Source organism: Triticum urartu, chromosome 1 (assembly GCF_003073215.2).
Source record: "Triticum urartu cultivar G1812 chromosome 1, Tu2.1, whole genome shotgun sequence".
NCBI lineage: Eukaryota > Viridiplantae > Streptophyta > Magnoliopsida > Poales > Poaceae > Triticum > Triticum urartu.
In genome coordinates, this window is record NC_053022.1 from 401250347 (window position 1) to 401273110 (window position 22764).

At 48.5% G+C, this 22764-nt stretch overlaps 1 protein-coding gene across 1 annotated transcript; it reads left to right on the forward strand.

Moving 5' to 3' along the window:
- The first annotated feature begins 1135 nt into the window (after positions 1 to 1135).
- Positions 1136 to 22089, forward strand: LOC125534607. The gene is made up of 3 exons (XM_048697786.1): positions 1136 to 1699; positions 20078 to 20209; positions 21461 to 22089. The coding sequence occupies exons 1-3, from the start codon at positions 1242 to 1244 to the stop codon at positions 21945 to 21947; spliced, it is 1077 nt and encodes a 358-aa protein (XP_048553743.1). The 5' UTR covers positions 1136 to 1241; the 3' UTR covers positions 21948 to 22089.
- Positions 22090 to 22764: the final 675 nt, after the last annotated feature.

Below are 22764 nucleotides of genomic sequence, written 5' to 3' on the forward strand. Positions count from 1 at the left end.
GCTCTGTCTTGGTGCCGACTGGGGAGGCCGGGCCGCCTTCGGGTGTCTCTCTGCCTGAAGGGGCCCACCGCCCGTGGGCCACTCTGGCGGCCCGTCGTGGATGACATCAGGGTGTGGATGACATCAGGGTCATCGTGGCAACAGTGCCGCGCCAGACGGGTCATGGCCACCCGTACGGCGCACTGTGCCAGGCGTGCTCCGGGATTCGGGGGTGGCAAGCTTTACTGTAGCCACGCCCCGTCACATCGCCGTTATGTGGGTGCAGACTTCGTGGGTACGATCTTGACCGCTTTATGGAAGCCGGCTTCTTGGAGTCGGCCCTCCCGCGACTTTTTTCATGAAGGCTGAGGGGAAGGCGGCCCCATGTCTTGGATTCTTGAGGGCCGGATGGGCTCGTAATAATTTTTTCAAAAGGGCCAGGGGGAGCCGGCTTGACTACCCATGGTTATTTCCTCCGACAACAGGGTTGTCAGACGCTTGCAAAGCTCCCCCCTCCCCTGATTTGTTTTCGGCTTGCTATAAAAATGACCTCTGGACTGTTGAGCGGACCAATACATGAATGTGTTGGATGATAAAACACGTCGAGTCCGGACGGTTGCGGATGGTTTGAGAGTTCGCGTTGAAGATGGCTAAGTGTAGAGAGATTCATAATGCACAATCACAATGTCTCTAAAATAAATGACTGCTTACCTTTAATCTACCCCAAACGAGAAGTATGTACGAGTGGTGATGACATCCGCGTCGGTCGGTCTTTTGAATTTGCGAGAATGTTCAAACGAAAAGGTTGAACAAAGTGGACGGCAAAAACACTTTAAAGAAGCAGTCCTTGGGCAAAGGAGGGAAGGAAAACAGAGGCTGGAATCAAGATCCTTCCGTGTAGAATGCCCTTTTCAACTTTCATGGTCTTCCCCACGACCCAACCATGCAAGACTAGTTAGAAAATGACTGCTCGACCAGGCAATAACCAACATTAAGCCAGTAATTAATCTAGTCCCCAGGATGACCAAAGACCCGTTCTCTCTTTCGTACCCGCTGCAGCCTGCTAACGATGTACGTGCCACGCTGTTTCCTTCGTAGTAGTATATGGTCGGGGGTGGTGCCCTTACTTATACAGCTCATACGCGTGACACGAAATCTTGCGCTCACTTTGCTTAACCTCGTACACACATCACAAATTCATCCTTGCACCACATTCACGAGAGGTGGTCCTCCTCTCCATTAGCCGCGACGATCTTGGAGGGATGGATGACGTGCTGTCGCAGATTAGCGAGGCGTTCCGGCTCGCCGGCGAGCTCATGGGTGAGCTCCAGGCCACCCAGAACGGCCCGGCCTACATCGCCGCACGCTGCCACGGCATTGTCCATGCCTACAACAGAGCCATCTGCATGCTGCAGCAGTACGGCGTGGGCGACGTGGCCGCAGCCGCGCCACGTGAGCTCGAGGCCGGGCCGATGGACATCCTGCGCCTGGGCAGCACGGGCGAAGGCGGCGCTAGCCAGTTTCTCGGAGAGACTCCGGCGCATTTGGCCCACCGGAAGGAGCCATTCCACATGCCGGCCGGCGTGTTCGGTGCGCGAGTGGCGCCACAGCATACGATGTGCGCGGGGGCGGGCGTCGCCGGCACGTCCGGTGGCCCGATGAGGAGGCTGCCGTCGTCCAGGTCTCCGCCAGCGGTCCAGCCACGGCAGGGCAGGAGGAGGTACGTACGCGAGCCTGTGCTTTGTTCTGGCAATCGTTGCATTTTGGGGGTCAACGGTTCAAACGCGCAGACCATTTACCACGTCATGCCCCAGAAATGCCAGCGAATTTTCCTAGTCCCCCGCAGCGAACGTTCACTGCGACAGCGGCGAAGGGGCGAATTGCTCGGCGAGTCATGGGGCGTCAAGAACTAGTACTACATTTGTAGCAAAATATAAGACGTTTTTGTAGTTTAATTTGAACTGTAAAAACATCTTATATTATATTTGAATGGGGTGAGGGGGGTGTTGTTGTTAGAAGGAGACCATGCTTTGCCGCATTTTTGTTTTCTTTCAAGATGGCACTATTTTCTTTATTTTTTGATCATTACTTAAAAAGGTAGTTTATAGATTAGCGATAGCGGACGAGGAGAGGTACATACAGCGTGACATGGTATCAATCTTGTGTTATTGTGATCTAAACCTACGGATCCAATATGAAAAATCAGAGATAATGTTTCTAATTATCAGAAAACCTGAGTGGGTGTCCCAAACCTTCCATAGGATGGCGAGGGCTACTGTTGCCTAAATGTCGTGGTCGAGGCCTGCGGGGTATTGCACATCCCATATAAGGTGGGAGTGACTAGTATAGAATCTGAGCTTCCAGTGCAAAAATAGAAAAAGCAACCTGAGCCACTGGATCAGAGATCAATGGTACAAATTCTGGTGGAGGGGCATGTTCCCACTTAATGTCCATTTCACGAAAACCCCCCTACCAACACTTGAATATAAAACATGACTTTTACAGTTACAACCTCAAGTCACTCGTCCATTTCCAAATTAGCACAACGTTGATGTCATCCCCCTAGAAGCTTGTCAATATTTCAGTACGTGAGAAAGTTGACCCATCCCCTTCAAGGTTCAAGCACAACTCAACGTACATGTTCTCTCTAAAAATTAAGAACTAAATGTACAGGCCAAACTTATGTTTAGAAAACAAAACAGATATGGCAGAAAGAAAACTGTCCCTCAAGGCAAAAATAATAATTTATTCCAGACTTGGTGAGCACCTTCTAAACTTATTACAAACTATATTTGCCAGTCTTGTTGCTTGATCTTCACAGCCAAGCAACAGAAATGCCGCAATGATCGAAATGATTGAAGTAAATACAATGAACATATATCTTGATAAATGTAGAGGGCTCTAGCAATTAAACAAGAAAACTACTAAATTCATTTATAACTATTATGCAACACTAAATTAAAGTCAACATTAAGCTTCTCTAGTAATAAACACCCACATCTCAATAGGATGGCGAAAATGAATTTCACAAGGTATTCTATTTCTGGTCCACTCTGATCCATATACATGGCCTGATTAACATGACAGGACCATTTATAGCACATGACCGACAACAAAGGATTTAAATTATCATGCAGACAAATGAGTTTTGCTCCTGCAATTGTAAGCAAGGGAAGCCTATGCTAAGCGCTTCTTCTCTCCATATGTACTCCTGATGCTTCTGGTTGTTAAAGCATCATCCATCTACAAATGAAGACAAATGAAAAAAAAATTATAGTTCACATCAGAAGGAAAGAAATTGAAAATAATTATGATCGTTGGTAGACTAAATGGTTGTAAGGGAGAAAAACAGAGCAAGCTGTAACAAGCATATATGTTGTACTTTAACCACTAGAATAGTACATTTAGGTGACTAGCATGAAAATTAAGTAAGATTGTCATTGTCAGAACTGAAAACATTGACCAGAGTGCTACATCCTTTGCAAGTGAAATACCAACATCAATAGAATAACCCAAAAGAATTGCCTGCAGCAGAGGTGTAGTGCTTAAAAAGTATTTAATATTAATAATACAAATTTCTAGGCTTGAATAACAGTTCATGTCCTAATCATGTGTGTGCTTCACAATTAAGAATGGGTGTTAAGTTTTCTTTCTAACTGGTAGATGAGGAAAATGTAACATCTTACAATAAATGAGTGGAGCCTTGTTAGAATGCTGCATCACAAAAACGTATGGCAGACCAGTGAAGAGAAAAGAACAAGAATACCATATGGCAAAATATATTCAAAGCTTGACAATGACCGATCACTTGTATCATCAGAAAAGTGAAGGTGTAATTTGATGTTGTTACAAGTTCCAACTCTTAATTGTTTTGTTCAATATCAAGTTCACCTGACTTCCAATCAACCAGAACAGTATGATTCAGGAATGCTCGTATAGAATAAGAAAATTGCAACCGAGCATTGATTTAAAGGCAAGTAACCCTCATCGCTCAAACTTATGAGCTGAAGAACATACTTTATGAATGTTTGACAGATGCAAATTATTATTCTAAATCAATAGTAAACAAATAATTTGATGGCGTGCATAAATGGTAGTCTTCAAAGCAAGAAGTGCAAACCTCCACTCTTGTGTTATATTATTCTTAGAGCATGTCCTTGCATCACGGAACACCGCTATCATACAAATGATGCATTTCCGTGGAGCATATAAAGCTAGAAGTCTATTGTCACATCTCATACATCCCAATATGACTTGCTTGTCAGACTTACTAGAGCATCAGCGCCAATTTTTAACAGAGTAATAACATTGTACTTGACCAAGATCAAAACTTGACTAATAAACATGGACAAGTATCTATTGTGTGAAGTATTGGTAGTTGGTACATATTCCCTTTCTGTATAGAAAATCAAGAGTTTGGGCATTGTTTAAGATGGTTAAAGGAGATGGTAATGATGGCCAATTTTAGTTTGTGTAATCTTTAGACCTGTGTGTTTTTTGATACAGTATCACAGCTTTCTTTTGAAGAAAAAAAGAGAGCCCCCCTCTCTGGTTTCCTTTATATAAAACCAATGTCTTACTAGTTGCTACAGAGAAGGGAAAAACATCTAAAGAACTCTGGAAGTGTTTCGGTTTATTTAACAGTAGAGCAAGTCTAAATAACCCCTGGACTGGGGAAGCTCAAATTTCCATCACTTTGGCTGATTGGAAAGCAGTTCAACAGTGATACACCAAGCTTGTCATCAGCCAGTAGAATACACATTACCACAACTAAATCATGCACTAATCAGCATGCTATTGCTGGATCCAGAATGAATAGATCAAACATAGACACGCATATAGGAAGCTAACAATTAAAAAACCAAAAAATGTAATAAAATAGGAATTCAAAGAACATAAGCATCATCTCATAATGAGTCCCTCACCATGGTGATCGAGGACCTGGCACATGCGGCCGTCGATCTGCGTCATCGCGAACACGTCCGTGATGTGGGACTTCCGACCAGTCACCAACCCGTCATATAGTCCAGCACGGTGAAGGTCGGGTGGTGCTCCTGTGGAGCAGACCGTGGCAGAGCTGGATGTGGCCGAGACGATGATGTGGAGCGCGACGTCGGGGTGCCCGGAGGTGGATCCAGACGGCCTGGGTGGCGGAGTAGTTAGGGGAGGGGCCATGCACGGCGGCGGCCTCCCGCCGGATCTGGATCGCCGCCACAGCCGGTAAAGAGAACGGAGATGTGTGAGAGGGTTCAGTCGTTTGCACATAATTATTCAGAATCGGGGGACCTTTCTGCACAAACTTTTGTGACCGTGAGTACAGATCCCACACCCCAGAATATGTGCCATCGATTTCTAATCCGACGGCCCATGTCACTTTTTTCTATTTTTGCACTATAAGCTCAGATTCTATACTAGTCGCTCCCATATAAGGTCGAAGAAAGTTGGCGCATGCAATGCTAGGCATGTTCAGAAATGCACAACTACTAGGTATAGCACGTCTCGAAGGGGTCATCACAGGTGAGGTAGGCACAGTCGTGGACGATACTCTTGCGAAGTACGTTAGCCTCCTAGTTGAGACGATCTCGGAATAGTAGCCACCTGAAGATCTGTATCTTCATAGGTACCTTGGAGGACCAAATAAAGTGTGCGTTGTGGTCGAGTTGGGTCTCAGCGGGGAGAAGTCGATATGCGTACCATGAGGAGAACGTCCAACTGTGGGTGAGATACCTGTTGTCGGTGCCGTCTTAGGTCGAAAGTACTGCAATGATGAGATATCATCATCGAACTCGGAAGAGGCAACCGAGGTAAGGAGGTTTCGTAGGTTAGAAAAATATATTCATGTTGGCTTCTTTATAAAATCCATGTGATGGTTTTTAATTCGATTATGAGTTTTTCATCTTGTACCTTCTCTGGTTTTGGTATGGGTGGCTCCTATCTGAAGCATATACATAGTTGAAGAGCCTGGACTTTCACACACAGACAACTGCCATCAGCTTCGGCCTAGTAAATGGAACTTGCTTTAGTTTTCATGATTCGTTTTGTCGTCACAAAGTGTCCTCTTCTGGAAAGAACCAAACGGTTGCAACAGTGTCCTCCTTGTACGCCGATGCATCCAGTATACCCCAGCAACAAGAGGGCAACGTGACGACGCAACTATTTTGAACATCATTCTTGAGATACCTTCAAATGTGTGCATATCAATGTGTGGACACCTAAACACCCCGCACATGCTATCATTTCCTTCCTCCCCTTACCCGCAACACAATGACACACGACCGAACACACTCGAGTAATCAAGATGTGGTCATAAGTTGTAAAAATTATTATTTGTCAATGACATATGATGGTGTCCTGGACCAGGGGTTGATGAAGCTATGTACCTAGGATAGGGGCATGGACCTGTCCTAAGTACCCTACCCAAGGACATCCCTAGAAGAAGTCACCTTTCAATCGACTTGGAGGTATCCCACTCGACAGATTCAAGACACTCGACCATGAAGCAATCACTCGACCAAATTTCAACCACTCGACTGCCAGGAGATCTAAAGTCACCCTGCAAGCAAACGGTCGGTCATTAAGTAGCTTTTATGGTCATCCTAGCACTTTATTAGGGGCGTTACCAGTAAACCCCAGTCTTAATGTACTTTAAACCTTGCATTACTGAGGGCTGGAGGGGCCTGGCGAACTCTATATAAGCCACCCCCTCCTCAGTATCAAGGGTTGGCACCCCTGTTATTCATACACACATAATTCAGTCGACCGCCTCCGGGCACCGAGACGTAGGGCTGTTACTTCCTTCGAGAAGGGCCTGAACTCGTAATCCTCGTGTGCTTACAACTCCTCCATATCTAAGATCTAGCCTCTCCATACATACCCCCCTACATCACTGTTAGAGTTAGAACCATGACAGTTGGCGCCCACCTTGGGGCTAGGAGTCTTAGCGCCTAGTTTGAGAAGTTGCGATTTTTTCCGATCTCCTTGATCATGGTTTCGGGCGGAGCTTTGGTGGAGGGCCGCGAGATCTGCCTCAGCGCACTCACGTTCATCGCCGACGACTCCGCTTGGCTTCAGGAGGCTCCACTTGACGTCGACGCGCTCCCCTTCCGCGGGGCGACGCACTTTCGCGCATGCGTCCGTGGTGTCCTCCTACGGCAGCCGTCGACCCAGTATCGGTCGGCTCCCGTGGCATCTCCCCGCCCTGTTTCTCGCCGACGCAAGCGCTCCGGTCGGTCGAGGCTTCAGAGGTGGGTGAGGCATGCGGTGGCCCGCCAGTCGGCCACCCCACAAGTCGCGGCAATCGAGCCCGACGAATCCCTCTACGGCCTGTTCGACCTGTCGACTGGCTCCGCAGAGACCGCATCCGAATGCGACAGCAGTGACCCAGCTGCAGAGGTTTTGGTGATCGATGGGCCACACAGTCCTCCCGGTTTCCCCCGCGCTGACGGAGGCGCGGATGGGGGCGACCCGTCGCGTCCTCATGAGGAGTATCTCCCCGAGCCTCTCATGTCGTTGCAGCGGGAGGAACTTCGCCGCCGGAACATGGATGCACTCCACACTCCTATCATTGGAGAAACCCCCGAGGCCCGAGCCTTGGAGGACGCGCGCTTGGCTAACTTGGCCGAGCGCACTCGACTGGAGAATCTCCAGCGAATACTCGACGGGCGAGCGCGTCAACGGGCTCCAGAATCCAGTCGACGTCAACTCTTTCCGCCCCCGCAGGTATATCGTACTCCGATTCAGAATTTGGCGGCTGCGGCCCGTATAGCAGAGTCGATTCAGCCCTCCCAGTCAGAGGTTGGCAGAGGCTTGTTGCAAATCAGAGCGTTGCTCCGGGCAGCGGGAGACCAGAATTCCGCTGTTTCTCAGTCGCGGAACAAGATCCACAGTCGATCCGTTGCAGCGGATACAGTCCAGTCGGCTCACAGCCCAAGATCGCCTCCGAGACGTGAGGGACGTGGAGACCGGCGTGATCAGTACAGAAGGAATGAGCAGTATGATCACCGATTCGATCGTGATGATCGACGTCGAGTGCCAACCCCTCCCCCAAGGAGTGGATCATATGTGCCTCGACAGCAGGTGGACAGACGCCCTCATAGTGTTGGGCGGAGAATTCCAGTCGACCCCAGGGAACCAGGCTTTGATGCGAGATCCATTCTTGTTCAAGGTTTGGTCGACAGGAATAGAGCTCACCGAGAAGGCCACGACAGAGATGCGCCTACCAGTAGTAGAGTACATGTTTCAGGGCCGGAGTGTTTCAGTCGAGCCATCAGAGCCGCTGTAATTCCTCCCAACTTCAGGTTGGCGACTGGAGTTAGTAAGTTCAACGGTGAGTCCAAGCCCGATACTTGGCTCGAAGATTACCGAGTGGCTGTCCAGATTGGCGGTGGGAACGATGAGGTAGCCATGAAGCACCTGCCTCTCATGTTAGAAGGCTCGGCCAGAGCGTGGCTGAATCAGTTAGCACCCAGCAGCATTTACACTTGGGAGGATCTCTCCCGAGTGTTTGTCACCACATTTGAAGGAACATGCAAGTGACCTGCAGGCCTTACGGAATTGCGGTCTTGCGTGCAGAAACCGAATGAAACTCTGAGGGATTACATCCAGAGGTGGATCACATTGCATCACACAGTTGAAAATGTACCAGATCATCAAGCAGTTTGTGCCTTTAAAGAAGGCGTTAAGTATAGAGAATTGAATCTGAAGTTCGGTCGAACCGGAGAGATGTCTCTGAATCAGATGATGGAGATTGCCACCAAATACGCTAATGGTGAAGATGAGGATCGACTCCGGAGTGGCAAGCATAAAGCAGTCGCCCAGGAAACCGAAGGAAATTCCAGTCGGAAACAGAAGCGGAAAGCCGAGCCAGCCGCTCCTGGGGAGGCCCTGGCCGTAACCCAGGGAAAATTTAAGGGAAAACCCAAAGGACATTGGAACCCCAAGAAAGTTAAAGACCAAGATGGAAATGATGTTTTGGATTTACCGTGTCACATCCACACCAAGAAAGATGAAGAGGGTAAACTCATTTACCCAAAGCATACCACTCGATAGTGTCGGCTTCTGATCCAGCAGTTTCAGGGCAAGCAGTCCAAAGATAAGGAAAAGGAGTCGGACAAAGTTGAGGACAAGGAAGATAGTGACGATGGGTACCCCCAGGTCAATTCCACCCTGATGATTTTTGCTGATGTTGAGAGCAAAAGTTGACTGAAGGTTATTAACCGTGAGGTAAATATGGTTGCTCCGACAACACCCAATTATCTGAAGTGGTCCCAGACTGCCATCACATTCGACCAGTCTGATCACCCTACGCACATTGCCACCCCTGGGAGGCAAGCTCTGGTGGTCGACCCAGTTGTCGAAGGCACTCGACCGACCAAAGTCCTAATGGATGGAGGCAGCGGTTTGAACATACTGTATGCAGAAACATTGAAAGGGATGGGCATTCCGATGTCCAGGCTCAGCACCAGTAACATGAGTTTCCATGGAGTCATTCCTGGGAAGAAAGCCGAGTCACTCGGCCAAATTGCTCTTGATGTGGTTTTCGGTGATTCCAAGAATTACCGCAAGAAAAAGTTGACATTCGAAGTTGTGGATTTCCAAAGTGCTTATCACGCTATTTTGGGCAGGCCAGCTTATGCACGCTTCATGGCTCGACCATGTTATGTGTATCTCAAATTGAAGATGCCTGGTCCCAAAGGTGTGATCACTGTTACAGGCAATCGGAAGAAAGCAGAAGAGTGTTTTCAGAAAGGCTCAAAGATTGCTGACGCTCAGATGGTGGTGGTCGAGCTGCAAGAGTATCAGAAGACTGCAGATCCGAGTGAGTTGCTACGAGCTAAGAAGCCTGCTTCAGAATCAGCTTTTCAGTCGTCCGGTGAAACGAAGGCAGTTCACATTCACCCGACCGATCCAAACGCTGCTCCGACTCACATCTCAACGATGGTCGACTCCAAATAGGAAGAAGCGCTCATCCAGTTCCTCCGTGAGAACTGGGACATCTTCGCATGGAAGCCTGCTGACATGCCTGGAGTTCCCAGGGGGCCGGCTGAGCATCGTCTACGAGTCGACCCAAAATTTAAACCTGTGAAAGAACATCTTCGACGGTCCGCCGTCCAGAAGAGGAAGGCCATTGGCGAGGAGGTGTCTCGGCTCTTAGCAGCGGAGTTCATCTGAGAAATTTTCCACTCCGAGTGGCTCGCCAATGTTGTCATGGTCCCCAAGAAGGACAAGTCACTTTGCATGTGCATTGATTTCAAGCATATCAATCGGGCCTGCCCGAAAGATCATTTTCCTCTCCCCCGCATCGACCAGATAGTCGACTCGACTGCGGGATGTGAGCGTTTGTCTTTCCTAGACGCCTATTCCGGGTACCATCAGATCCGTCTGTACGGGCCCGACGAGATCAAAACAACTTTCATCACTCCATTCGGGTGCTTCTGTTATGTCACCATGTCGTTCGGCCTTAAGAATGCCGAGCCACGTTCATGAGGATGATTCAGAAGTGTTTGCTCACTCAAATCAGTCGGAATGTGGAGGCATACATGGATGATATTGTGGTCAAGTCACGGAAGGGTTCCGACCTGCTGACTGACCTTGCTGAAACCTTTGCCAACCTCAGGAGGTATGATATCAAGCTCAATCCGTCAAAGTGCACGTTCGGAGTTCCAGGTGGGAAGTTACTCGGTTTTCTCGTTTCCGAACAGGGAATCGACGCCAATCCTGAAAAAATTGGTACTATACTCCGGATGAAACGTCCTGTGCGTGTGCATGACGTCCAGAAGCTTACAAGATGCTTGGCCGCTTTAAGTCGATTCATCTCTCGCCTCGGTGAAAAGGCATTGCCTCTTTACCGACTGATGAAGAAGTCCGACAAGTTTGAGTGGACTCCAGAAGCTGATGCAGCGTTTACGGAGCTCAAAGCTCTGCTCTCCACCCAGCCGGTGCTTGCTGCCCCAATCAGCATGGAGCCTTTGCTGATTTACATTGCAGCCACAGGACAAGTTGTCAGTACAGTACTTACGGTCGAGCGGGAAGAAGAAGGAAAGGCCTTCAAAGTTCAGCGCCCAGTATATTATGTTTCTGAAGTTTTGTCTCCTTCAAAGCAAAGATATCCTCATTACCAGAAGCTTGTATATGGGATTTATATGACCACGAAGAAGGTTGCACATTACTTCTCTGATCATTCCATTACAGTCGTCAGCGACGCTCCACTATCAGAGATTTTGCACAACAGAGATGCAACTGGTCGAGTGGCCAAATGGGCGATTGAACTTCTTCCCCTAGATATCAAGTTTGAGGCAAAGAAAGCTATCAAGTCCCAAGCAATTGCAGATTTCGTCGCCGAGTGGATCGAATAGCAACTTCCGACTCAAGTTCACTCGGAGCACTGGACCATGTTCTTCGATGGATCTAAGATGCTGAATGGTTCCGGTGCTGGGGTAGTATTGGTTTCCCCCTGAGGAGATAAGCTCAGATATGTTCTCCAGATTCACTTCAATTCCTCCAATAACGAAGCAGAATATGAAGCACTTTTGTATGGGTTGCGCATGGCCATTTCACTCGGCGTCCGTCGCCTCATGGTCTATAGCGACTCAGATTTGGTGGTTAATCAGGTGATGAAAGAATGGGACGTCAGAAGTCCAGCTATGACTGGTTATTGCAATGCAGTGAGAAAGTTAGAGAAGAAATTCGAGGGGTTAGAGCTTCATCACATCCCCCGACTGAAAAATTAAGAGGCTGATGATTTGGCAAAGATAGGCTCCAAGAGAGAAGCCATCCCCAGCAATGTGTTTTTGGAACACATCCACTCGCCATCAGTCCAAGAAGATCCTTTTACAGATGAAGCCCCGCAGCCAAAGAGTGCCACAGATCCGACTAAAGTTGAAATTCCGGCAGTGGTCGACCTAATCATGGAAGTTTTGGCAATCACCCCTGACTGGACGATATCGTACATCGCGTATATCCTGAGAAAGGAACTGCCGGAGGACGAAGAAGAGGCTCGACAGATCGTCCGTCGATCCAAGGCCTTTACAGTCATAAAGGGACAGTTGTATAGAGAAAGCGCGACTGGAGTCGGTCAGAAGTGTATAACACCAGAAGAAAGTCAGATAATCCTTGATGGTATCCACTCGGGGACCTGTGGTCATCATGCGTCCTCTCGGACCATTGTGGCTAAAGCATACCGAGCGGGATTTTACTGGCCAAGAGCGAATGAAATGGCAAAAGAGATAGTCGACAAGTGTGAAGGGTGCCAGTTCTACTCCAACATGTCGCACAAGCCTGCATCAGCCCTGAAGACCATTCCACTCGCCTGGCCCTTCGCTGTTTGGGGACTGGACATGGTTGGCCCATTGAGAACAGGCAGGAGCGGTTTCACACATGTGCTTGTGGCAGTCGACAAGTTTACCAAATGGATTGAAGCTATGCCTATCAAGAATCTTGATGCTTGCACTGCTATCAGTTTCGTCAGAGAGTTAACATTCAGATATGGAGTCCCACATAGCATCATCACCGACAATGGGTCAAACTTTGATTCAGACAAGTTCAGAGCTTTTTGCGCCTCTCAAGGCACACGAGTCGACTACGCATCGGTCGCCCACCCCCAGTCGAATGGACAAGCAGAAAGGGCAAATGGTCTGATTCTCAAAGGACTAAAGCCTCGGCTGATGCGTGATCTCAAGCACGCAGCAGGCGCTTGGGTCGACAAGCTTCCGTCGGTTCTGTGGGGATTGAGGACTACCCCGAATCGGTCGACTGGAAGAACTCTGTTCTTTCTGGTTTACGGAGCGGAAGCAGTCCTGCCGAGTGATCTACTTCACAATGCACCCCGAGTCGAGCTTTATACCTAAGATGAAGCAGAACAAGCCCGGCAAGACGCAGTCGACCTCCTGGAAGAAGAAAGAGAAATGGTTATGATCCGATCGACCATTTATCAGCAAGACTTGCGTCAATTCCATGCCAGAAATGTGAAGAGTCGAGCCTTCCAAGAAGGAGATTTGGTCCTCCGAGTGGATCAACAGAAACCACACAAGCTCGCTCCTACTTGGGAAGGTCCCTTCATCGTCACCAGAGTCCTCCACAATGGAGCGTATCACCTTTACAATGTCGATCGCCAGATCGATGAGCCACGAGCTTGGAATGCAGAACTGCTCCGCCCCTTTCACACTTGAATTCTCACTCGGATGAGATGTAATAAGAAAAACTTCTGTAGTCTATTTATCAAAGACAAGAGTGTTACAAATTTTCCTATAATTGTTGTTACTTTTGTTTGCGTGTGAAATCCCCCAGTGGGTGGCTTAGCTGCGAATCCGTTTTGCCTAAGTTTGTAAAAAAAATCCTACCGAGTGGCGAGCCAGACTCCCACTCGGAGGCTTAGCTACAGCTCAGTGCTCGCCTAAGTGTTTAAAAATCCTACCGAGTGGCAAGCCAGACTCCCACTAGGAGGCTTAGCTGCAGCCCAGTGCTCGCCTAAGTGTTTAAAAATCCTACCGAGTGGCGAGCCAGACTCCCACTCGGAGGCTTAGCTGCAGCCCAGTGCTCACCTAAGTGTTTAAAAATCCTACCGAGTGGTGAGCCAAACTCCCACTCAGAGGCTTAGCTACAGCCCAATGCTCGCCTAAGTGTTTAAAAATCCTACCGAGTGGAGAGCAAACCTCCCACTCGGAGGCTTAGCTACAGCCTAGTGCTCGCCTAAGTGTTTAAAAATCCTACCGAGTGGTGAGCCAGACTCCCACTCGGAGGCTTAGCTGCAGCCCAGTGCTCGCCTAAGTGTTTAAAAATCCTACCGAGTGGAGAGCCAGACTCCCACTCGGAGGCTTAGCTGCAGCCCAGTGCTCGCCTAAGTGTTTAAAAATCCTACCGAGTGGAGAGCAAACCTCCCACTCGGAGGCTTAGCTGCAGCCCAGTGCTCGCCTAAGTGTTTAAAAATCCTAACGAGTGGTGAGCCAGACTCCCACCCGGAGGCTTAGCTGCAGCCCAGTGCTCGCCTAAGTGTTTAAAAATCCTACCGAGTGGTGAGCCAGACTCTCACTCGGAGGCTTAGCTGCAGCCCAGTGCTCGCCTAAGTGTTTAAAAATCCTACCGAGTGGAGAGCAAACCAACCACTCGGAGGCTTAGCTGCAGCCCAGTGCTCGCCTAAGTATTTAAAAATCCTACCGAGTGCTGAGCAGACCTCCCACTCGGGGGGCTTAGCTGTAGTCCAGTACTCGCCTAAGTTTGAAAAAATCCTACCGAGTGGAGAGCAGACCTCCCACTCGGGGGCTTAGCTGCAGTCCAGTACTCGCCTAAGTTTTTAAAATCCTACCGAGTGGAGAGCAGACCTTCCACTCGGAGGCTTAGCTGCAGCCCAGTGCTCGCCTAAGTACAGAACACATCCCAATCCGCAAGGACGATGAGGTGCAAATCGACTGCTACCTTCTCCTTCGGAGTTGCACCACAAATACAAAGTTATTTCGAGTGAAGAACAAGTTCCACTCGACAGATAATTCATGAAGATATTTAACGATAAATCAAGTTCAGATAAGATCCAAAGGTTCTAGACCGCAGATCAAAGTACTCGAGCCTCCAGCTCGACAGAGTTTAACGGTTACAAAATCCACTCGGCATTCCGAGGCAAATTTAAAGTGAAGCATAAAAGTTTTTATTCCTCATGCGGAGGACTGGAAGGGGCGACGAACTCGTCCAAGTCGATCCCGTCTGCAATGCGAGTGGCAGCAGCAATGAAAGTCTCCATGAAGTCTTGAAAGTTGTGCTTCCTGGTATTGGCAACTTGGATGGCGGCCAACTTTTCTTCTCGCGCCTCCTTGCAGTGGACGCGGACCAGAGACAGAGCGACGTCAGCGCCACATATAGCAGAAGATTTCTTCCATTCCGCCACTCGACCTGGGACTTCATTCAGTCGAGTCATCAGGGACTCGAGGTCATTCTGAAGCGTCGTCCTAGGCCAGAGCGATGTGTTGATCCGTGAAATCGCAACCTTCAACCGAGCAAGATAGTCAACAATGCCGGCAACACGAGATTCCAGTCGGAGCACGTTCATAGCAGCCTCGTCCTTCACTGGAGAATTGATGGGGTCCAAGTCTGTCTCCACTCGACTGGTCTCCTCTTCGAAGTTCTAGCAGAATTCTGTAAACACAATTCAAGGATAAGTCAGTGGCTCTACGCAGATTTGGTAACTGCAAGTCAGTCGGGTCGGAGTAATTACCCTCGAGCATGACGAACAGCTTCTTGGCGAGTCCACCGAGATAAGCCTCTAGATCGTTCCTCTTCCCCACCAGTTCACTTGCCTTGTCATTCAGAGCTATATTGCCATTCTTCAGACGGCTGGCCTCTCGATTAGCCGCGTCGAGAGCAGTTTTCAGCCTAGAGTTTTCCTTTTCAAGAGTACCGACTGAAGCCAGTTTTTCTTCAGCAAGCTTCGTTTTGTTCAGGGCCTCCTTCTGCGCTTTGGCAAGGTCTTGATCCTTCTTCTTCAGAGCCTCCTCCATTTTGTCTGCAAAACAACAAGTGAGATCAACATCGAGGACGGCCAGAAAGAAAGGACAGTCGACAAAAGCTCACCAGCCATACCTTTTGCTTCATCCCTCGCCTTCTGCAAGTTCTCCTGAGCAAACTTCAAGTCAAGGTTCAGATGGATCTGTTTGTTCTCCAACTCAGTGTAGCGAGCCACAAGTTCGTAGGATTTCTACAAAAAATCAGTCGACAGACATCCAAGATAAGTTGCTTCCGAGTAACCAAGAGACAATGATGGCGTTTCTAAGACTACAGCTGAATCAAAAACATTCGACAGTAGTCTCGGGGACTACACCCAGTGGGTGCACTCAGCGTGCCCCCACTGGTTCGACCAAAAAAAAATCGACTGCCCGCAGCCGACCGTGTACAGTTCCATTCGACATGGCCTGACCAGACCGAGTGAAGAAGTTCAGCTAAAGCAACACAATATAAAGACTACAGTCGACTGCCAGCAGTCCACCGTAGTCTCGTGGACTACACCAAGTGGGTGCACTTAGCGTGCCCCCACTCGTCAAAAAGATTAATAGACACACCCAGTGGGCGTACAGATATAAAGATCTTCGGAAAAGAGATTCTTCAGATAGCATATCCTAACAGAACAAGCGGTGAATCGACTGACCTGGACGTTGCTCTGAAGAGCTGAGCTCGCGTCATAAGCTGCTTGGCTGGCTTCCCGAACCACCTTCACTTGCTCCATCATGATCCCCGCCTGGCGTATAGCCTCTTTAGCGACACCCACTTGGTCCTCAGGGACGTGGTGTGTGGCAAAAAGCGAAGGCGGATTTGCAGTCGACGTCGAAGGCCGGACACTCGTCAGAGGTTCAGCGAAGGTCACAGAAACCCGAGTGGTATCACCACCCTCCCGGACTGCGGCCTCAGGCTCCGGAGTAGTTTGTGGGGTCTTGCCAGCCGGCGCCCTCCTGTTCCTTCGCGCCCTCAGCGGCACTTCGTCGTCATCATCAGGGAGGTCAATGACATGAGGAGGAGCTACAAGAAAAATCCAATCGACCGGAATTATAAGAAATCGTCAGTCGACTAAAAGCAGAGCATCAGCAATCGTACCGGGGTTGGAGGTAACAGCGTCTTCCATCTCTTGATCATCGTCCTTGGCGGAGATCTCCGAGGTGGCAGCACTGCAAATTTCGAAAGTCAGTCATCTTATTCAATGAGTCGACCAAGAGTCCGTCATGTTCGACAAAGGAAAACAAATTCTACTATTACCCAGAAATGGTGGGGACAGTCATCTTCATCTTGGGCAAAGCCTTGGGCGGCTTGGACGGCGTCGCGCGTGGGTGCTTGGGAGCTTTTTCTGTCGGCGCTGGAGATGAGGTCCGAGGGCGCTTCGACGACTGCCCAAGAGGGACAGTCGCCTTACCACGTTCCCGCGCAGGGTCGTGTGTAAGCTTGGATCGCCGTTCCGAGCGGGGAGGTTCGACTTCTTCCTCCTCCTCTTCACTGGAGTCGTCGTCGTCACCCCCCTCTCCTTCGCCGTCAGATTCCCACTCTTCTCCCTCGTCTCCACTTTCACCTCCACTCGCCTCTCCTTCCTCGGCCTGCTCCTGTGCTCCATTGGGTGTCGAGTACATCTCAGTAGTGGCCTAGAGGACAACAAACGAGACAAAAGTCAATCGACTTATCCAAAAAGAACAAGTAAAGAAAGCAAGATCACAGTCAGAAACGCAAGGTCAGACCTTGTCCACTTCGTATGTTTGGTCGAGTGGAGGAATCCTCCTGGCTCCTCGGGGGTTGTCCTTGTTCCCTGTGATACTCGACAGCCACCCTTCCAACATCTTGTCAGTGACCTCCTCTGGGTGAATCTGAGTGGTGTCTTCGAGACCCGAGTACAGCCACATCGGGTGGTCACGAGCCTGAAGCGGTTGGATGCGCCTCCGAAGGAAGACTTCCAACAAGTCCATGCCAGTCACACCCTCGCGGACAAGCTGAACCACTCGACCGACCAGCACCTTGACTTGCGCCTTTTCCTCCGGCGTCACTTTCAGAGAGGCAGGTTTTTGTGCTCGATTCAGAGAAAAAGGGGGAAGCCCAGTCGACTGTCCTGGGGTCACCTGGTCTTTACAGTAAAACCAAGTCGACTGCCACCCACGGACTGACTCGGGAAAAGTGATAGGCGGAAAGGAACTTTTTCCCCTCATCTGGATCGCCAGACCCCCGCACAGCTAGATCACCTACGTCCGTTCGTCACTCGACTTGGCCTTCTTGACCGACTGAGAGCGGCAAGTGAAGATGTGCTTGAAGAGTCCCCAATGGGGGCGGCAACCCAAGAAGTTTCCACACAAGGAAACGAAAGCAGCAAGATACACAATAGAATTGGGAGTAAAGTGATGGAGCTGCACGCCGAAGAAGTTCAAGAAGCTCCGGAAAAAAGGATGAGGAGGCAGAGAGAATCCACGATCGATATGGGTGGCGAGGAGGATGCACTCACCATCAAGAGGCTGGGGTTCGACTTCTTTCCCCGGGAGGCGCACAGATTCATGGGGAATGAATCCCCCCTCGACCAGATCATCGAGATCATCCTGCCGAATCACTGACGGCATCCAGTCGCCCTGGATCCAATCCTTGGGCAGAGCAGTCCTCGAGGAAGATCCGCCCCGAGCGGACTTCTTCCCCTTCCCCTGCACTGCCGCCTTCTTCGCGCGCTCCAGAGCTGACGTCTTCTCCTTCACCATCGTCGCCGGCGAAGCTCGAACAGACCTACGGCACCAAGGTGGGAGCGAAGGTGGTGGAGGATCTTGTGAAGGAAGGGGGAAAAGTGAAGGCGCACTGTTCGGGGGTCCCGAGCCGGCAGCTTATAGGAGGTCGCTTCCGAGTGGCTGACTGGTAGGCCCAGGCAATCCCGTCAAATCCCGCAACGGGCGCGCGCGGTACGTGGCGAAAAAGGTGGCGCGGGGATCGAGGAGTTTCCATCCTATCCCATCCGATTACTGCGGCCGCCCCCGTCGCTTCCCGAAATTCAAATCCCGCAAAATCCGCGGGCCGCAGAACAACTCGTCAAACAGAAGATCCCTTTCACACCGTCACTCAGAACTTCACAAGTAAAGAAATTCACTCGACAAGAGGCCAAGAATGGATCAAGGCGACTGAAAGAAGTTGACAACGTCATCCGTGACAATTGATCCAAAACAAGACGTTCATGTAACATGAAGAACCAGTCGGAAAGATCCCCAACTCCTTCCCCACTCGAACCTCGATCCATTCGGGGGCTAATGATGAAGCTATGTACCTAGGATAGGGGCATGGACCTGTCCTAAGTACCCTACCCAAGGACATCCCTAGAAGAAGTCACCTTTCAATCGACTTGGAGGTATCCCACTCGACAGATTCAAGACACTCGACCACGAAGCAATCACTCGACCAAATTCCAACCACTCGACTGCCAGGAGATCTAAAGTCACCCTGCACGCAAACGGTCGGTCATTAAGTAGCTTTTATGGTCATCCTAGCACTTTATTAGGGGCATTACCAGTAACCCCCAGTCTTAATGTACTTTAAGCCTTGCATTACTGAGGGCTGGAGGGGCCTGGCGAACTCTATATAAGCCACCCCCCTCCTCAGTATCAAGGGTTGGCACCCCTGTTATTCATACACACATAATTCAGTTGACCGCCTCCGGGCACCGAGACGTAGGGCTGTTACTTCCTCCGAGAAGGGCCTGAACTCGTAATCCTCGTGTGCTTACAACTCCTCCATAGCTAAGATCTAGCCTCTCCATACATACCCCCCTACATCACTGTTAGAGTTAGAACCACGACAGGGGTCTCTCACCACGTCGGTTTCTGGTGGGCCGAGCTGAGAACCCCTAGGTCAGTTCCGACCCGAGCCCTTTGGGAGGCCCATGGCGCTATACGAAGGAGACTTGGGAAGCACTTACATTCAACATGAGGTCTCTATATCCGTGGAGGACTCTCCTCCACCGACGTAGCGGACTAGGACTCTTGTAATCATAGGCCTTGGTATTTAACATAAACCGGGGCTTGGCTAGTCGATAGAACACCCATTACATACATTAGAAATCATAGAATCTCCTAGTAGTTTTACATGTACTTTGTACACACCCCAACACAATAGAACGTAAGCAGGACATAGAGTTTTATCTTCTTAGAGAGCCTGAACATGGGTAAATCTTGTGTTCTTGTTACCATCGTCCCAAGACACCTAGCTTAGGATCCCCTACCAAGAGCTCTGCCGAATTTAGCTTTGACAACGTACATGGCTCACATCGAATCCATAACTCAGAGTGCCAATAGCTTGCTATTTCTAGTGAGCTAGAAGATAAATAGTGAAAATATTGCTTGGCTGATGATGTACAAGGCCTACATATAAAACACCCATCCTGGAGGGTCAAGAGCTCACCATTTCTAGGAAGCTTAAGAGACCAAAATACACACCCTAGGGTTTAAAGGCAGACTGATGCACCTTTTTCTTAACACGGAGATAAATATATTACTTAGAGGACTTGGGACTTCCAATTAATCTATGAAACATCTAGCTAGCTAGTGTGCAAGAAATGGTTATAATTTGTTTGTGTTTCCTAATAAGTTAAGCTAATGATGTGTTTTCTTGTTTCTTTTAGGAGGGAAAGCGGGAAGAGGGAGATGGTGTTGGTACCTGCACAGCGGACGGGGAACACCGAACTGCCACCAGACGATGGGTACACGTGGCGCAAGTACGGCCAAAAAGACATTCTCGGCTCTAGGTATCCAAGGTAATGAATACATCGAATTACTTCATTAACTCATCACTTTTGGTGTATGCGTGCTTAATTGCCTCATTCATTATATCAATTCGTTCCACTCTTTTTTTGCTTTCCCCATCCAAGTGGCAACACTTGCGAGGGCAGCAATAGTGATACATTCACTCCCTGACTAGTCACTTGTCAACCACCCCACAATACCCATTGTTACTGAACTTAACAAAAAGATTTCGTATGCAATTGTCTCACCACATAATGTGGCATCCTTTGGTTTGATATTCTCCGCCCCTGATAGCAAAATTTAGCGCTAAGTTGGATTCCATAGGTGTAGCCTGCATATGTAACAATTTTTATCCCCATTTATTGCTCTCGCGTGTGCCTTGTTACAATGTGTAAGCGTAAAATTAGTTAGGCATGACCGTGCATGCATGAGGAGTCTTCCTCAATCCTCCTTGTACATACCATGCATTAGACCTCCTGTAGTGAGGGTATCATAACAAGTCAGAGTCGTTTGCTTAGGTTTAGGATGTCGACGACGTCTACAGAGGAAGTGGTCACAATGATGCATGCGTGCTGTCTCTAGGGTGTACACGGGGTATCTTATGTGTGCCGCTCAACGGTTGTGATGGTTTTTGGCCGGTTTTCCTTAATAAACCGAGTAATATGTTTTTTCTCAGTTTCCCCTAATCAAACAAGCAACTCTTTTCTTCTTAATAAATGCAGGAATCTTGCCATTTCAAAAAAGAACAAGTATCATGCATGTTAACTAGATATTTTTGTTGAGGTGACATGCCATTAAATGAAGAAAGAGAAAACTGAAGAACATATCACGATACGTATCATATTAAATGATATGTTACTATGTGTCATACAAAACCACAAATAAGGTCATCTAAAATAATTACCTATGATACTATACACTATGAAGGCATGATACCCCCCTTATTACAAGTAGCCTTATACGCAAAAGATTTTCATTGCAGACCAACACTTTCAGTTAAGCAACAACCTACATCATGCATGCATATACAAATTAATGTAGGACAACGTTCGAAGTAGTGCATGGTTTTAATCATACATAGTTGCAGAGTAAGATAGAAATACATAGTTTCGAGGACGACTAGAGATATTTTGGCAGTAGACACTCTAAGATCCATGAATGCAATTCTCAACACTCATGCCGGCATAGTATGTGTATCATCCATAACTACATGACAATCTTTGTTTTTTATGATCAAATTGCATGCTCAATGTAATCAACAGGAGCTACTACCGGTGCACTCATAAGAACTACTACGGTTGTGACGCAAAGAAGAAGGTGCAACGCTTGGACGACGACCCCTTCATATACGAGGTCACATACTGTGGTGACCACAGCTGCCTCACTTCCACCACCCCGCTACTCACCCTGCCCACAGCTAGCACTACAATCTCTGCTGCCAACTCTTCGACCGTCGCGACAGGCTCTGACCTCCCCACTAGAGACCTCCCCATGGAACTAGTTGAGCAGACGCACTCGGCCGCGCTGTCCACGCCAGTCAAGCTCGGCATTAGCTGGATGCCGGCAAGCTTCCAAGGCATTTTAGCGGGCTCTGGCACCGGCATGGGGAACATCGCCAACATGAAGATGAACGTGTCCACCGCACCGAGAGACACGGATTACCCGACTCTGGACCTCGCAGACGTCACGTTCAACTTTGGCAGCAGCATGGACGACATCTTCTCTTCTTATGATCGACATGATAAATAGATGGACAGCTATACACAAACAATGATATGGACTATTGGTTCTCTTAGTAAATGATGTACATAGAGCGCATGATAAGTCTGGTTTCGGTCATTAGCTTGATTTATGCATAGCTATAGCCTTTAGGCGAAGTATGAATGTTCAGTTTCTATTTCCAATTTCCTAGTTCTAATGATTGCAATTGGTGGTGTGGTCCATTCACTCATCCCCCACCACTAATCTCATTTCTGCCAACTATCAAACCTAATCAAAGCTAGCATACAGTATTGTTGATTAAACCAAATCTAACCAAATTAAACTAAGCTTGCTAAATTTAACTTTGAGTAAAATCTTTAGTCATCTTGTGGGTGATGATTATTATTGTGCAATTTAATAAGCACTATATTGATGCACACACATGTGAAGTCCGTATGTGTTATTAGGTCAATAGAAAATTGTGAGTTATCCCATATTTTTGTATGCCATGTTGGTCGGGAACACACATTGGCCATCATTGGTATTACATGCTCTCCATATGGTGTGCATGACACCATTAATATTGTTAGCACTAAGGTGTCCAATCTGTCGATGAGAAATACACGTTAATTTGAGTAGAGTCGACATTGATGATCCAACTACAACGAGCGATGATGTTGCACCTATACAATTGCTAAACCAAGTATAAAGTTGTTACTGACCAGACGAAACACGATCAAACTGATTGCAAGGGTCTAATTTCCACAAACAATCAATAACAAACAAGAACCATGATATGAAATCTAAACATTACGAATAAGGATGAACTATTGATGAAATTTCGGGTTCAGTAAACGATCTTGAC

Excerpts from the sequence above, each read along its gene's own strand:
- LOC125534607 (XM_048697786.1), top strand. The coding sequence starts at position 1,242 with ATGGATGACGTGCTGTCGCAGATTAGCGAGGCGTTCCGGCTCGCCGGC. Across the intron at positions 1,700-20,077 it reads CCACGGCAGGGCAGGAGGAG|GAGGGAAAGCGGGAAGAGGG; the intron begins GTACGTACGCGA and ends TGTTTCTTTTAG. Across the intron at positions 20,210-21,460 it reads CTCGGCTCTAGGTATCCAAG|GAGCTACTACCGGTGCACTC; the intron begins GTAATGAATACA and ends TGTAATCAACAG.